This window comes from Chelonoidis abingdonii, chromosome 8 (genome assembly GCF_003597395.2).
Source record: "Chelonoidis abingdonii isolate Lonesome George chromosome 8, CheloAbing_2.0, whole genome shotgun sequence".
Classification (NCBI taxonomy): Eukaryota; Metazoa; Chordata; order Testudines; family Testudinidae; genus Chelonoidis; species Chelonoidis abingdonii.
This window is the reverse complement of record NC_133776.1, coordinates 87,701,279-87,712,150: the sequence shown is the minus strand read 5'-3', so window position 1 is coordinate 87,712,150 and position 10,872 is coordinate 87,701,279. Positions and strand designations below refer to the sequence as shown.

General features: G+C 42.9%; 1 protein-coding gene across 2 annotated transcripts in view; it reads left to right on the top strand.

Moving 5' to 3' along the window:
- TMEM164 (transmembrane protein 164) overlaps window positions 1-10,872 on the top strand; it is a 93,048-nt gene that overhangs the window by 72,888 nt on the left and 9,288 nt on the right. For both annotated transcript variants that reach the window (XR_012656413.1, XM_075068815.1), the window contains one exon: window positions 7,929-8,007. Coding sequence is in view for 1 of the 2 variants with exons in the window: in XM_075068815.1 (XP_074924916.1) it covers window positions 7,929-8,007 (79 nt within the window). In the remaining variant the exon portion in view is untranslated. The remainder of the gene's footprint in view (window positions 1-7,928; window positions 8,008-10,872) is intronic.

Below are 10,872 nucleotides of genomic sequence, written 5' to 3'. Positions count from 1 at the left end.
CCCCAAGGCACCGTAAACAGGAGTCGTGTGGATCTCCTGTCAGCAACGGCCGGAGGCCGGCCAAGCATGGACTAAGAACTGGTGAGCCAGGCATGGGCTCCGGCACCGGTTGCGGGGAGGGGCTACTCCCCGAACCCCGCTAACTATGGTTAAACTATGCTAGCAAATAAAAAACGCATAAATATAGATAAATATATATATATAAAAGGATTATAACTATATATCTAAATACACAAGAACTACGAGTAGCTAGGGAAGCGGAGGTCAGCTAAGCTGCGCTCCACTGTTCCAACGACCAACATGGGCGGTAAGAAGGAACTGAGGAGCGGTTGGGTCGGCAGGGGTATATATCAGGCACCATAGTGGCGCCGCTCCAGGGGGCAACCTGCCGGCCCACCGAGTGTTGCTAGGGTAAAAGTTTCTCCGACAAACATGCACGCGGCGCGCGCACACCTAACTGGAATGGATATGAGCAAGCACTCGAAGAAGAACTCTGTTAGTAGGGTGCCAGATGGGTGCAGAGGTTCACCTACGCAGATCAGTTGGCAGTATTGCAGCCATAGTGAGTAGACTCCAGTGTAGCTGTCACAAAGACTGAAAGTACTTGGGCAGTAATTGGTTTTGCGTGACCCTTCGTATTGTATTAACAAGACTAGAGAAAATCTCTCTGCTGGATTTAAAGCTTTGTTTTGTCAGCTGGTGTCCTGAAAATGTTGTTGTGGATGAAATTAAAAATAGGACAAGTCTGGAGGTGGTGGGTTCGCTGTCTTTGCTGAGCCTGCTGGGATGGATGGTGCAGTTATGGCTCTCCCAGAAGTTATTGTACTGTTTGGATCCAGAGATGTGTGCATTTTAAATATGTAACAGAGTCAAACTTGGATCAGTATTTACTGTGAAGCTGTCCATGGGACCACGATTATATTTGCCACATTGAGTGTCCTAGATTTTCTATTTAGTTGACCTTTATTTAGTGAGGTATGAACTACTTTTGTATTCTAAAGGATTTGTCCTAAACATCATTGTATTGTAGAGGTGGTTTTTTTTGTTTTTGTTTTTTGTTTTTTTTTAGTGATGCCTCAAGGGGGAAAAAACACTTATTCTGCAGATTGAAGGACAATTTACCGCATTTACCATCTCGGGCTCTGTCCCATAAACACTTAAGCACGTGCTGAACTTTTTCCCATGTGAAATGACTCACATAGGCAAAGTTAAGTATGTGGTTAAGTGTTGTTGCATTTGTCATAGAATATCAGGGTTGGAAGGGACCTCAGGAGGTCATCTAGTCCAACCCCCTGCTCAAAGCAGGACCAATCAACAACTAAATCATCCCAGCCAGGGCTTTGTCAAGCCTGACCTTAAAAACCTCTAAGGAAGGAGATTCTATCACCTCCCTAGGTAACCCATTCCAGTGCTTCACCACCATCCTAGTGAAAAAGTTTTTCCTAATATCCAACCTAAACCTCCCCTACTGCAACTTGAGACCATTACTCCTTATTCTGTCATCTGGTACCACTGAGAACAGTCTTTTGTTGTGTCTCGGTAACACCAATCACTGGTGCAGGTCAAGTATTTAAAATAATAATAGAGATTAAAAAAAGAACCTCTACAGTTGACACTGTTGGGATCAACCTTGCCTAGCATTGCTAGTTAGACAGCAAAACTAGCTTGAGCTTTTTGGTCAATTTCATTTTTCTGGTAGTGATGGACTAAGACCAAATCCCCTTGGATGTTTCCAAAATTTGGGCAGAATCTGAATTCTGGGACTATGACCTATCTTGACTTTTCTGGGTTTTGTTCACTAGCAAAAATACTTTTTGGTTATCCAGTGTGACGGGGGCAGCTCTCATTCTTCTGTTACCTGAATCCCCCCCGATTTTTCTTTTCTACAGTACGTTCACAAATACATGTTCATTTTTTTGCTCCCTAGTCTGTGCTCATGCATACTAGGACTTCCCTTTGGTAGCAGGTGTAGCCTCTTGGTCTCCACCACTCTGGCCCTTGCTAACTGAAAGTGTGAGTTGGATGAAACTGCTGAATAAATCCTAATTGAAAACATTGATACTATACTTCTCTCTACCGAAATAAGATGGTTTGTGCAGCAGAATAGCCCTGAGGACAACTGTTGGTGGAGATGCCTGGATGAAACTGAGATTGTCGTCAGGGTTCATCAGCATTTACATAAGTTAGTTCAGAATATCTAGGAGTGTGGCAGGAAATTTGAATAAAACAGTTTGCCTGTAAAATATCAGAAAAAGAATTGATGTAAAGAAATGTTAAATGAATGTGCTGCTTCAGAATCCAGTACAAATGTCCTTGTGCAGCTGGCACCATTCTACACCCTTGATGCTCTTTATTATAAAGGGTCCTGCTTTCTACAGACTTTAATGCTAGCAATATTTTAACAGTTTTTTTTCTCTTCTCTCTTCCCCCTCCCCCCGCATTAAAATATGGGAAATACCCTTGCTGATTCATGTGAGGTTGCCTGCCTGGTGCCCAGGCCAGAGAGTTGTGCAGATCCTGTGGAAATAACTGGTATCATATGTCAGTTTCTTGGCAAATCATCTGCTTTGGCTTCTTGGAGAAGTCCAACTCCTTGCAGGACTCAGTTAAGCTGTATTTATAGAATACTTGCTACTATCCAAATGCACTCATCAAATAACTTTTAGTTTGCAGGTGTCTGGGCTACACTGCGAAAAAACAAACAAACCCCCCACCCCCTCCAAAACCTTGTGGCAGCAAGTCTCAGAGCCCAGGTCTGCAGACTCAGGTTTGTGCCACAGGGCTAAAAATAGCAGCGTAAATGTTCTTACTCAAGCTGGAGCTTGGGCTCTATAGCCCAGCAAGGGGGGTGAGTCTCAGAGCCCAATCTCCAGCTCACATGGGAACATCTACATTGCTATTTTTAGCCCCTTAGCACAAGTCCAAGTCTGTAGACACGCACTCTGAGATTTGCTGCATGTGGTTTGGGTTTTTTTGTTTTTGCAGTGTAAATGTACCTTATAAGGTGGTTATCCTGAATATTTGACAACTGTTTCTTCATTGTAGAAAAAGCCATTCGTAGCCATCACTAGACCAATAGATAGATGCTCAGCTGTCCAAGGTTCCTGCAGTAAGGGCTGGTTCCAAAGCCTAATGTAGTTAATTGAAAGACTTCATCAAGTTATTCATTAGGGTTATAGCCAGCCTGCCTAAGGGCCACAAGAACTTGAGTGCACAGAAGACTGCCCTCCATGCCAGTGACTCCTCTTTTTGCTATACCACTGTGTAAATCTGATGGGAATCCTAGATGAGAGGCCGTCCTTCAAAATTTCATGCATCACACGCTGCTTCTCCTTTCCAAGCAGTAACAAGGCTGCCATGCGTTCAGATGAAGTAGAAAATTCACTAGTCGTCCATAGCCTGCCCTTTTGTGGGATGAGAGCTGCAAGACTTCTTGTAATGTGTTCTCTGTTCTTGGAAGCTATCCAATAAACCCTTTAGCATGTGTCCTGGGGAGGGCTACATTGAATCTGCATCATGCTGGGCTAGTATTAGGGACAAGCTGCAGATGTGGCATTATGAGTTATGCTCTTTACTGAAAAAACAATATGTCAAATTATGTTCTAAAGCAAATTTTGGTAGAAAATATAACACTTGAATAGTTTGAGAGTAAATTTTCCAAAGCTTCACATCAGCATATTTTGATCACGGGCTAGTTTGATGCAGAAGGTTTGTGTGTGTGTCTGTGTGTGTGGCAATTTGTTATAAAACAAACAATTCATAATTTGCTATCCATGTTAAAAATTCTGTGGGTAGACAGTAAATTTCCCAAGAAATTTCTGAACTCCACAATATCCATATGTTTTAATATTGAAATCACAAGCAACAAAGCCAGTAATCTTCAAAAGGAGAGACATTTTATTGGTTATTTGAGTAATGTGGGCTGTGGTTTGCTTTCATTTTAACAGTTATGGGGACCTGGAATAGATGGTTAGAGAGGGATGAAATATCTGCTAGTAGAAGAAGGTGACAGTTCATCCATCTATACCGTCTTCTTGGACCTTTGCTTGTTTGAATGTTCTAAGAACAGGAATCAAGTTGGAAGAGTCTCTTCCTAATGCCATTTAAAGTATGTTAGTTTTTCCATGGCTAGTGGGTCCTGTCTCCTGTGACTCAGCGCTTTTTACATCAAGTTGTTCTCTCTCTCAGCTGCTATAGTACATTGTACAACAACCAGCATTTGGGAGCTCTGTTCACCTCCTCTGACATCGTGTGTACCTCACACGGTAATCCTAGGAGAACCACTTTTACATTCAGAAGCTAAAAATGTCTGATGTTCTGTCCTATTTTCAGAAATGGCATTAACTGTGATGCATCAGTGCTAAAAGGGTGTCAAAAGAGGTAAATGCCAAGTCACAGTGCAGGAGCACACCAGAGAATAGAAGTTAGATGGTGAGGATCTACTTGGTCATCCAGTCCATCTCCCTGTCAGTTCAGGGTTGCTCCTTATAGTATTCTGTCTAATGTCTTGCCCAGTTTAGTTTGAATTTTCCCAGGCAGTTGGGTTTCTGTTGCTTTCTTAGGAGCCTGCTCTGAAGACTCTACTGTTGGGAAAGATTTCTTGACATGGAGGCTAGCTATATCCCTTTCTTACTATTGCCCCTGGGAGGCAGGGAGAGCGATGGTGGTAACCTGCAAGGAGAGGGGAGTTTGGGACTGGCAGCCAGAACATAATGTCCAGCCCACCTCAGTCACCAGAGAGTGTGAAGCTCCCAGGGGCTGGGAGGTAGATATGAGGCCAGGGACAGTGGCCTGGGCCTCTCCTTTGCCCATTGCCGGGGACGTCTTTGCTCCTTAAAGTTAACACCATCCTCAGGAGGTCTGGCTTTGGTTCCCTCAGTGAGAGGAGAAACCCACGGGGGCCTGGCACCCATAGAGGTGGTCCCCAGGGCTACCTGGAGAGGGGCAATTGGCCCTGGGCCTCGCAGGGGCTGCCATGAGAATAGTATTGCAACTTTTTTTTATGGAAGGGGCCCCTGAAATTGTTTTGTCCCACACCCCCTGAATTCTCTGGGCGGCCGTGGTGGTCCCCTTTCAGCTTGTTAGGTCTGGGTTTAGGGACCTTGAACCTTTTGGCTTGCAATTGCTTACCATGCTTTATGTTCATGTTCACATTTCAGAGCCAAATCAACTCAAGCAAAGAGTGTTCATCACCCATCTCATTTTGTATGCTGTGAGTAGGACGCCTCCGCAGTGCTGCCTTCCCTTGATTTATAAAATGGGCATGGTAAAACTTGTGAATAGAGGTTACCTGCAGAATTCCTTAAATTCTGGATTGGCAGGATTGGATTGCTCTCTTCACTTGGTATGCACTAGTAAGTGTGTCACCATCTTAGTTCTTGGTGCCTAAGTGTTTCATGGAGCAAGCAACACATCCAAAGCAAACACTTGCTAAATCCTAGCAGTGAGGTGAATCAGTTGTTCTGTACAGCTTTACAATTCCTCTCGTGTTTTGTTTTGTTCTTTCTCTTTGTTGTAGCCTGGCTATACAGTGTAAGTCTGTTTTTTGGCATTTAGATGCCTTACTGTGTAGAAAGGAAGTCTGTGTTGTCTATGCCACACCAGGAAATGCTTTTGCATAATTAGTCAGACCTCAGAACAAACAATCTTTCATGGCATGAAAACGTCGTTTTGTTTAATTCAGTAAAAACTGTAAACACTGTTGCAACAAAACAAACTGTTCTCTGTTCTCAAGTGTGTCCTGAGTGTGGAGTTTGTATAACTGACCCTCATGTTGACTCAACTAGTGCAAAAGCCCTTATGAAACCATAGACAATGGATGGAGAAGGCTTCTCAGCAGGAGCAAATGTTGCATGTTTATATCTGGAGCTATTATTCTAATTCTCAGGCTGTCCAAGTGGCAGAGCTACAAATCCTTTTCCATTTGCTAAAGCCATTTTAAGCTCCTTTCAAGTTGATTGATCTCTGATTCGCTCCCTTACATCCAAGTGTCTGTCAGGAAATAAGCCAGAAGAGAGAAGAAAGGGTTAGGATGCAGAAAACTTCCAAGGGTTCTTGCAATGCTTTGCCTTTGCGGAATATTGTTTAATATTTTTATTAGACTATTTGAACAATCTATTTAAAAAGAGAATTTGTATGGAATTTTTATAATTCACTTCCCTAACAGTTGCATGAACATCTTGGAGTTTGCAGTCAGGACCCTGGCAGTGCTGAGCATAGTCAGCCATTATGAATCAGGGCTAGCAGAGTTGCCTGTTTAAGGAGATTCTTACATTGGAGTGTGGTTAAAAGAAAATATTTTGTGCAAATAAGATTTTTGCCAATAAATTCCTATCCTGTCTCTCTGGTGCTATTAAATCTTATTTGAAACAGTTTCATTCTCAGTCCATCCTCTCTCTTCACTTATCCCTCTTCAGAGAATCCATAACTCTATGTTTAATGCATTGGCACCTGATGACTTAGAAGTTGTTATGCTGCTGCCAGTTAACATCATGATGTCGTTACAAGCACAATGCCATGTCAGAGCGAGCTGTGCTTTAGGGAAGGCTTCCCCTTTCTACCAATAATCAAAGAATAATAACTCTGATTACTAATACAGATGGACCCACAACAGCAGTGTTTGGATCTGGATTAGCATCAGGTTACGGTTTGGGTCTGAGATTGAACCAAGGCCAATGATTGGGTTTGGGTTGGATAGTATAAATTTTGCTGAGCTGTTCTTGTGAGATTTCAGCCTAAATGATGGTAAATATTGTTCAATTTTCACATCTGAACGAGATCAGAAAAACAGGTATATCTGACCTTGGAAGTGAACCAGAACTGTAAATATGGAGGCTGTTATGGATTCTGGTATTCGAATCCAGCTCCTCTCTGTCTTCCTCCCCCAAATTTTGAATTTGAAGTTCTGGGAATTTCCTTTCCATGTCTCTTAAGCAACGTTAAAATCCAGACTTGTGCATCTTCCTGTGAATTTTGTTGATTTAAGAGCAGGCTGGCACAATTACGCACTAGTGTATAGTTGCTGTATTTTACCAAATCGGGTGGTTTGACGTTTACAAGTAAGGTGGCTCTCTACATTTTTTCTATGTATTCTAAAGAATCTTGTCTACAAAGTGGGCCTTTCCTTCACTTTTTTTGCACAGACTTGCAATTTGGTTGTGGGCTTTCTTTGTATGTGCTTTGTCATCCCTTGCAGTGAGTTATACTTCCTTCTCTCTTTGAATAGCATAGAGGTTTTGTGCCTTATGCTGCTGGTAATTGGACAGAAGCAATTTACTGAGGAAGAGCAGAGAACTGGCTCAGTGAGTTCCTTTTTTGTCTTTCTCCCGGGCTGTCCCTTGTCAGGGTTGCCTGCCTGCAAGTATTACTGTTTTGTTTTTGTATTTGCTATTGGAAAATCTAGACGGCCAGTGCCAAGGGTTAATACACTTGCCACCCCTTCATTAACACATGTAGGTGGCAAAACAGTGTAATTGCAGTGTGGCTTTTGAGGATGTGATGGCTGACAATTCAGTTGGAATTTGGCCAGAAATATCACATAGTGATTTAGCTCAGGTAGGGATGGTTGATTTTTAACATCAGTCTGGGACAGTTTCTGAGTTAGTGTTGAACCACTGTCTCAGGTTGATGAGATACAAAGTAAATGGTGGTGGTGGTTTATTTAACACAGGGACTTGCAACACAGATAACTTTCCCCACGGTTTCACTAGGAAAAGGTGTTCTTCCCTTCCTAACCTAACCTGCTAAGTAGTGATGTTACTCTTGTTGTTACTTTTGCTTCTAGCCTGCAAGTGTCTGCATTTTGGTGGAGCCAGAAGAGAAATGATCCCTGTGCTGTGTAGGGATAGCTATGCAACATACTTTGTGCTCACAAGAGATGCTTTGTTAATCATAAAAAATGCTTATTCATGTTTTCCTTGTTTCCTCAGCTTCCCTTCGAGGTGGAAATTTATTACATCCAGCATGTGATGCTCTATGTTGTGCCCATCTATCTGCTGCGGAAAGGAGGTAGGTCTGCAATCAGTTTGAGCCATATTACCCTACTGATATCTGATAGGTTGGAGTTAACTAACTAAGCACAACTTGTTTCATTATGTCTCCAGTTCTTCTAAGGCAACGCTTTGCTTTACCTGCCATTAGCACACCGGGATTGTTATTGCTGTTTGTTATTTGTTTTGAGGTAACTCCGAGAAGCCCTTGGTATGGCCCAGCACCCCATTGTGCTAGGTGCTGTACCACCACAGAACCAAAAGACATTTCATGCCTCAAAGAACTTACAAGTATGCCTCGGCCAAACACGTTCTCTTCCTGCCACCGTGTGACTTCAAAGACAGTTGATTATGTTTTCTTGTCTTTTTGACCAAGGTTTGTGGTAAAAATACACTTGATTGCAGGAGTTTTTAATTTTTGTTAGTTTTGCATTCAAGTTTTCAAATTTTATCTAAACTTCGGCCCATGAATATAGTCGTGTTGGATGCCTCCAAGCATGGAGTTCCTGGGGAGAACCCCTGTTCTTAATGAATGGGGAGGGTCTCTCTTGTAGCACTAGCTCCCCAGGTGAATATGAATCAGTCAGTGTAAAGCACTTTAACTGTGAAGCTTTGAGGAAATCTAAGTGCAAGGTATTGGTGAAACAGGGATAGCTCCTTCATTGCCGCCTCCTCACAAAATAATTTAGTTCTTCAAGTAGCATCCCTATGGGTGGTGCTCTCTGATTGAAGGCATATGAGCACCAGAAGGAGATTTTCGATATCAGTACTCATTCTGCACACACATGCACCCTACGTACCCTGTATCAAGGCTACATAGGGCTACGCGGGCAGATCTCCTCAGTTCCTTGTCAACTGCCTGGGCTCGAGACTGAGAATTCAATGTGTCTGCTTCAGTTGGCCAAGCTTGCACTGTCTAATTTGTTAGCTGGAAGTTTATTTTTTTTCTTCCTAAACCACAGCAGAGCAAGAGGAATGCGAGTTTACACACACACAGTGTCAGGAGGGCATTAGCCTTCTGCCTGGATTAGGAAGTCTCCCACATCATTCGCGTCAATTGCTGACAGATCTAAAAGGTATACGATCTCCACCTGGAGACTCTCTAGTTGGATTTCTGAATTATCATTTCCTATTATCAATCTCCCGATATACAACCTCGGAACCTCCATTCCATAAGATCTCATTCTACTTCTGTGATGCTGTTCAAGAAGGAGAGGTTACTCACCCTGTGCAATAACTGGAGTTCTTCAAGACGTGTCCCCTTCATGGGTTCTCCACTACCAATCCTCCTTCCTCTCTGCTTCGAGGTTTTCTCTCTGGGATTTTGTGGTGGAGAAGGAAGTGTAGGGCACGTGTGGGCCGAATGGGCACTGCTAATAAAAATTGCTGATTGAAGGTGCGTGTGATGCATGCACATCTGAAGTGGAGCACCCACAGGGACGTACATCTTGAAGAACTCCAGTTAGGTGCACAGGATTAACCATTCATTTATGTTAATGTCTCAACGAGTAGTAAAGTTGGGAATGTTACAGACTTCTAATTAGTGCACTAGAGAATGGAAAACATCTTGTTTTCTTAGCATATATTCTACATTGTACATAAGAAGCTAAACCAAACTATGCTGTACGCCCATCCTGGGACTTGACTTGAGATATTTTCAAGTTTCTGATGTTTCCCTCTTCTGGTTTGATCTCACTGGAGATCTTGTAGCCTTATATATACTTTAGCCCATGTAATTCCATATTTGTTTTGCTCTGAGGCATTGTCTAAGAGTGTCTCTTGGAGGCTCTCTTTTAGTGCTTGATTGCTGGAGTATTTTGTATGGGTTTGTCCTCCCATCTGGGACTGTGTCCTGCAACAGGAATGGCTCAGTGTAGTAAGTCTTCTCCACCTCTGCCATCCCTGTGGCATTGTTCTGGCGCCCGCTCTTTATCAGTTTACAGCTATCTGCTGCCATCTAATGTTGACGTGAGAGCAGTGAACTTCCAGGCTGACACGTTCTGCTGGCTAACAGACATCTTTTGCAATCACCCTTGGCTCAGGCTATGAAGCCAATTGGTTCCAGCTTGTTTTACAGTTGGACCCTGTGGTAGCACCCTTCTTACCTGATCGATTAATATCTCGTTAACACAGGACATTGAACTATTGTACGGTATTTGTCACCCCAGAGACTGGTTCTTGCCAAATCCATATTATGTCTATTCTCGGGAAAACGTGAATTCTTGACAAACTTGGTGAGGTCCAGCACAGGTAGAACAGCTACCAGAATGATCTAATGTCTGTAGAACCGATGCTAGAAAATTATTTCTTCTGCCTATCTCACTAGCAGACCTGGTTGAAACATTTGACTCAATCACAGATTGCCTTCTGCTGTAACAATATCCCATGTGGCTTGATCTGTGATCACTGACCTTCAGCAACATGCAGTAATCGGCCTATAATCTATCTGTATACCTTGAGGAGAAGTTTGTATCAGATTATGATTATGTGGATTATGACCTGGGGAAATAAGTTACCTGTGCAGTGAAATAATAGTTCATTGGACTTGGGAGCATATTAGAATGGTGCAGAAGTTTGATAATGGGGACAGTGAGCCTTTCACTTCAAGGTCATCGGTTTTCAGTCTAGCCCATTACCTAATGGCTGTTTAGTTTATGTGAACTGAGTTAGTTGTAGTCCAGTTCCTGGTTGATGCATCAAAAAGTGACAGTCTGAATTCGTTAGTTCTAAGGTGCCACAAGTACTCCTGTTCTTTTAGTCTGAGGTATTGTGGCATTGACTGATGCTAGCAGCCTCATCCCAGGGCCATGGCTCGGAGAGACAACTGCCTGTCAAAGTGGTCTTTCAGAACAGGAAAATTAATGGTATGGCATAGAGAGAGATT